Source organism: Apteryx mantelli, chromosome 4, assembly GCF_036417845.1.
Source record: "Apteryx mantelli isolate bAptMan1 chromosome 4, bAptMan1.hap1, whole genome shotgun sequence".
NCBI lineage: Eukaryota > Metazoa > Chordata > Aves > Apterygiformes > Apterygidae > Apteryx > Apteryx mantelli.
Window position 1 is genome coordinate 48,154,063 of NC_089981.1, and position 6,000 is coordinate 48,160,062.

Genomic DNA, 6,000 nt, shown 5'->3' on the forward strand with positions numbered 1-6,000 from the left:
GATAGCGCACAGTATGAGATCATCTACAATGTACAGATTAGAAATTGATTTGAAGAAGAATTACTTCTCACCTCCAGGAGGAGAGTTCAGAGTGGGTGCTGAGTAAGAGAAAAGCCAATGAGCTCTGTACAGACACACTGTGTACCACAAGGCAGGCAGCCCCCATCAGGGAAAATCTCAGAGTGCTGGCTGAGAAATCTGAGTACTACGAGTTGACAGCATACAGGATATATCAGCCGGAGGATACCCAGCAAATAATCATGGAACAAACACCATGAGAAAGAGACTGAAAAAGAACATTCAAGGAATTAACAAGAGAGGTAAAGGACAGTGATGTGAACCTAGAAGGTGCATTCAGTAAGAATGTTTGGTGGTAAAGAACAAGCAGCCAAGCAAGTGAAGTGAAGGAAAAAGGGAGACTAAGCTTCCCTCAGCCTGATTCTGTTCATTCACTGAGCAGGTTTTTCAGCAAAATTCCTTCCAGTGTTAGCCTGCCCACCAAAATAATGATTACTCTAAATTTAAAGGAATGATGAAAATGTTAGTCTTATCTCCATGTTCTCAACATTTCTACCAGCTAAAAGAGCATTTTCATAGCACTCAGAACCAGTCTGTAACCTGATCTGCTTTTGCTTTCTCTCAGTACAACACTTGGCCATATCCCCCAAACCAAGGTCCTTCAGGAAAAAAAAAAAAAACAGTTCTAGAATACATTTTTGTCCCCTCTTTGGGGCATCAAAGGAGGAGCAGTACTCAGTGACTATTCCTTCTCATCATAACAGCAATGAGACAGCAATGCCTTTGGAGAGAACTGCCAGCTCTGTATTAAGCAAGTCTCTGAGACAAATGAAGACGAGACCTATCCTCTAGAGAAGGCAGTTAATGAAAAACTACTCCATATAGTACTTTCCTGCTGGCCCAAGCCAGACATGAAAGCCACTCCAGAAAATTCTGTGAGCAAAATAACATCTTCTTTTAACTGAAGCTCAAGTCCCTGGTGTCATCAATGGAAATCATGTAACTAATCCTTCTTTTCCTCTAGGGTCATCATTTCATTACAATAACACCTTGAGCAAAGCTAAATGCTAACAAATTAAAAAGTAACAATGTGTTGCTGCTGCTGCTGCTGATCATTTGTGTTACATTAAAAAATTATTAATTCAGAGAGTTAGTAATGTAACCAACTATTCATGACAGATAATTATCATAAATAGCTTTTTTCAGTAGAACATTTGCATTCCATATTGAGTCATGAACAATTCCTGGTACTTTAAAAGAAGAAAGCGTTGTTACCAAAACATGAGGATCCACAGTACATCATGTTTTTTCCACAGATGGGCAAAGCCCTGAAGAGTGTGGTTTGTTCTCACTGCAGACTTGCAGTCCTCTCTAACAATGAGATAAAACTGTATACAGGCATACCTCAGAGATATTGCGGGTTCGGTTCTAGACCACCGCCAGAAAGCGAATATCGCAATAAAGCGAGTCACATTAATTTTTTGGTTTCCCAGTGCATATAAAAGTTATGTTTACACTATACTGTAGTCTATTAAGCGTGCAGTAGCATTATGTGTAAAAAAACAATGTACAAAATATGACACAGAGACACAAAGTGAGCACATGCTGCTGGAAAAATGGCGCCAATAGACTTGCTCAATGCAGGGTTGCCATAAACCTTCAATTTGTAAAAAATGTGGTATCTGCGAAGCTCAATAAAGCAAAGCGCAATAAAATGAGGTATGCCTGTACCCTGAACCTTTAAACTCATCCCTACAATGGCAGGGTGCCTGGCAGACTAAGTAGCCTTCTTTAAAGGCTCATTTTTACCCTTGCAAAATATAAGCCTGCATGTCACTGTTCAATTCCAGGTAGTTTTTAAGGGGGAAGGGTGACAGGTGGCTTGGTCCTAGCGTCATGACTTTTTCTAGTTTTGCAGCAAATTGTTAAAGGTGAGATGTGCTCTATATTGCTTACATAAATTCAAAGTTGACAGAGCTCCTGCTGGTGCTCCTCCAGTTTCTGATATCCTGTCCAGCAGAATACCTTGATGAGCTGCTCCGCTCACTGTTCATGCTACTAATCTTGAGATTATGCTTGCCAGTTTCTTGCTCTTTGCATTACTGCACACAAATGTTCAATACATCCACAGCTGATAAGCCAACAGCTAGGTTTTTTAAGCTGATAATTTATCAAGGAAAAATGCCACAGTTTTTTGCATATATGTAAATGACAAATTACAGTGTAGGAGTCTGAGAAATGCAATGCACTAACAAATAATATTCAGTGATAAATTTACTAGATTTACTGTAATTATGGGCTGGCTTACAACCATTTATGATATTCATTTGTTATGGTTCATCTTCCTTGTACTCATTTCTAACATGCTAAAAGGCAAACTATCAACTCAGGATGCCCAGACACAGCACTCTAAAGCACTCTATTGGTGCACTCAGTTGAGACTCTCATCCATTTTAAAATCTGAAGGAGGTTTCATAGCATTGATGCATTGTCGGAAAATAAAGCAATGAGGGATATTTGGCTTTCCGCTGTAGATAGGCAAGATGGCTATTACTATTTTACAGTCACAGTAAATTCCATGCAGCAGCCTCTGGGCATGTATTTCTAAAACCCACCCAGTAACTGTTTAGTTTATCACAGTTACGCAAAGTCCTCTTAGAAATCAAACTAAAGCAACTACTCAGGCAAATATTTAAGCATTGGCATTAAGGAGAGCTTTGCACCTGATTACTCATTCTGGGCCTTGGACTCTAGAGCTTCTATAAGCATCTTATCCTTTATAACACCTCTCTGCTAATGATTATCCTCCTGTTGCAGACGGCAAGCTGTGGCAAGCAAAAATCAAGGATTGCTCAAAGCTGTCCAGGAAATCTGTTGCCAGTAAGAGGCAGAAATTGGCCAGCTCGCACAAGCCTGTGCCTTTAATGTCAGTTTTCTACCAGGCTTTATTACAGAAGAGAGAAACAGATGTTCTAAAGCCAGGAGGCAAATACAGAATGACTGAGAACATCTTGGTTGTTAAACACTTGGGGATGGCCAGGCAGAACTTCTGGAAGCTGCTTCACTAAGGAAAAAATGAGGACAAGAACAAAGAATCAAAGCTGTGGAAAGAGTCCCATATCCCCATATCCAGGCGCTTTTGACCACGTAATTTTTTGTATCACTTTACATGCATTCAAAAGCATATACTGGATTCTAACAATCTTTATATATATATAGAGATGCATTAGTGGTAAAGAAGTCGTGGATGTTTTTAGCCATAGATGTTTTAAAGCAAAAAACAAGTTCTGTATGGATACTGTAAATGATTACAAGAACGATATAGAGATTGGACCCTTACACTCCCTGGTAGTTGCTTTTCCTGCTTCAACTCTTTCTCACCTTTAGTGCACAGACACACACAGAAACACACAGAGCAAATTTTGAACACCTAAATGCCATGTCAGCACTGGTTATGCTACTTTGCCATTTACATCAAATTTCACACCCCACTGATAATTTGTTACCATTTTTCTGCTCTAATTTCCACGTGTAGGAGCTGTCAGAGTACTATTAACAAGAATGTTTTCAATCATTTTGACAAGTTTGTGATATAAATAAAGAAACAAAGTGGTTTGTCATTTTCTATAGATTTTGAACACTTATTACAAACACGAAATCAAATATTGAGGTCTCCTGTCAGCTAGAGACACTTGAATCACACCCCATTTAAGATATCATTCAGTATGAGTTAGCTTTTTGCTTACAATGATCCAGTTTTACTTTGAAGCAGCTTGTCAGAAAGTACAGCCAGTTGCAAACTAACCAAGAACGGAGAGAAAAATCGTCACTGATAAAAACAGTACAGGTTAGACAAAATTACAGCTCTGTCTCAGGCCCTGCAAAGTCTACTAGAGTTGTTCTCCTTTTGTTGTGATGACTTGCACAGTAAGCAAAATGGACATTTATTCTGGAAACTGGCATTCATGACTAAAATCCAGAGGATCACCGACAGCCGTGCTCTGAGTAGCTGATGCTGGCAACATTCTCCATTCATGCTGAGCTAAAACTCCATTAAAGTCAGTAGAGATGGACGGTATTAAAAGAAGGCCAAAATCAGTCCCGTTTTAACAGTAAATCGAGTACATTTTCCCCAGGGATTTACTCTAAAAATTAAACCCAGGAAAATAATACACTTTGTGTAAATAGACAAAGGAATAGAATAGAAGACTAATGGAATGCAGATGTTTCACCTAAAGAGAATTTTCATCCATGAAATGTTGTTCCTATTTCTAAATAAGCACACGAATCTTTGATAATAAGCAAATTTGGGAAAAAGCTTCTGCCCTTCTCAAAAAATACGTCATTATTGTTTTAGTCCCTCCCATTTTTAGTTTGCTGAATGGGGTACCTTGTCATGAACATTGTGCTGTGCTGCATGCTGGATCATCCATTTTCTTTGCTCATTTTCCAAGGAGCTTGTTTTGCTGCTTGAATCCTGTTGAGGTAGGGAAAACAAAGGATGAAAAGGAGAGTATGATTTTTTCAATCGTATTTTATGTCCTTAATTGCAACATGTTATTTCAGCTTCTCAATGTGAAAATGTTGCTGTTCATGAACTCCCACTATGATACCGCTGGTAGGCTGCGTACCTGGGCAATTTGTACTCCCTCATTGCTTATATCAGCAAGGTGGTAGATAAAATGAATGTGCCAGAATACTGGCAGCTGTTTTTGTGCAATATAAAAAGATATTGACTCCAGGTCCCCATATCTGCAGATAGCCAAGGAAGGACAATCTTTTTTTCTTGCAAAGTTATGTCCTACAGATAAGGATGGACTTGAACTATATGTACACTGGGGACACATCTGAATCAATTTCTCAGAGAATCCTGCCAGGTTTGTTCTATTTTCCACTTACCTGGTGGAAGGCAGCTGTTGATGCCATTGAGATCGCTGCTGCATGAAAAGCAGGTGCTGCAGAGGGCACCTACATATGAGGTTCCACAGTTCCCAATGTCTCCTGAAACATATTTACAGACCTGCAGAGTGTCAGAAGCTGCTGAACAGGTGTTTTATTACACTGAGTCAGAGCTCCACCCCGCCGGATTTTTGAAACAGGAAAATTCACCACCCACTTTGCTTGTCCTAAGAATAAGTCTGTTGCAAGGTGGGAATGTTCATTTGCAGCTCTTGTGACTGAGCAGAGCATGCAAAGAGACTAAACCATTTCCACCTAGGGGACTGCAGAAATGTAAAAAAGGTGATAATTTGGTTGATGATCTGGTAGAGATAATCTACAATAGGTAGTCTTGCAGTGATAATCTAAAAGACAGTATATAATTTAATAGACCCATCTACCAAGTGTTTCAGTGCAAAGACCCTGGGAAATGGTATGCACTATTCCCTCTACAAGGGAGATGTCAGGAGAGAAGTCCACCAAAGTCAGCAAGGCATGTCTCTTTGGTTTAGAAAAAATCAGGGGACTTTTTTAATGTCAATAGATTTCACACAGTACCTTATTCTTTAAGGACTTGCACAGATGACCATTAAGCAGTAAACTAGATTACCATTACCAAGCTACCACTATCAAGAGGACAGAGTTCTTCATAGTATTAAAGTGACTTAATCTCTAGACCCACCTGTATTCCCATCAACAAAAGGTCTTTAAACACATTACTTGTTCCTCACATCTCTCCTACTCTTTCCACATATCCAGTCTCTTCTACCTCTCCTCTACCCAGCAGAGATTTCTCATTCCCTCCAGTATGGAAGAGAGGAGCTAGGTGTGACCCAGGCTTTACAGGGGGAGTGGGGAGAGCCAGGAAGAGATTTAATCTGTGATCTTATGTTTGGAGCTGAGGTGCAGCCTTGGAGACGTATACAATTACAGAAGATCTAAACAATATTCTAAGAGGAGACATATGCTTAGGGAAAATGTGAGAAAACACTATCCTTCCTGAGGACCTGAATGCTAAAAAGGCTTAAGGAAAGAGAGAGAGAA

The 6,000-nt window shown here is 39.6% G+C and overlaps 1 protein-coding gene across 1 annotated transcript in view; it reads right to left on the minus strand.

Annotated features, from left to right (window-relative positions):
- Positions 1 to 5,028, minus strand: part of LOC106498179 (cytosolic phospholipase A2 epsilon) — a 42,703-nt gene extending 37,675 nt beyond the window's left edge. Inside the window, 2 exon segments of the mRNA XM_013959326.2 lie at positions 4,409 to 4,495; positions 4,918 to 5,028. Of these exon segments, the coding sequence (XP_013814780.2) occupies positions 4,409 to 4,495; positions 4,918 to 5,028 (198 nt within the window).
- Between the last annotated feature and the right edge of the window lie 972 nt (positions 5,029 to 6,000).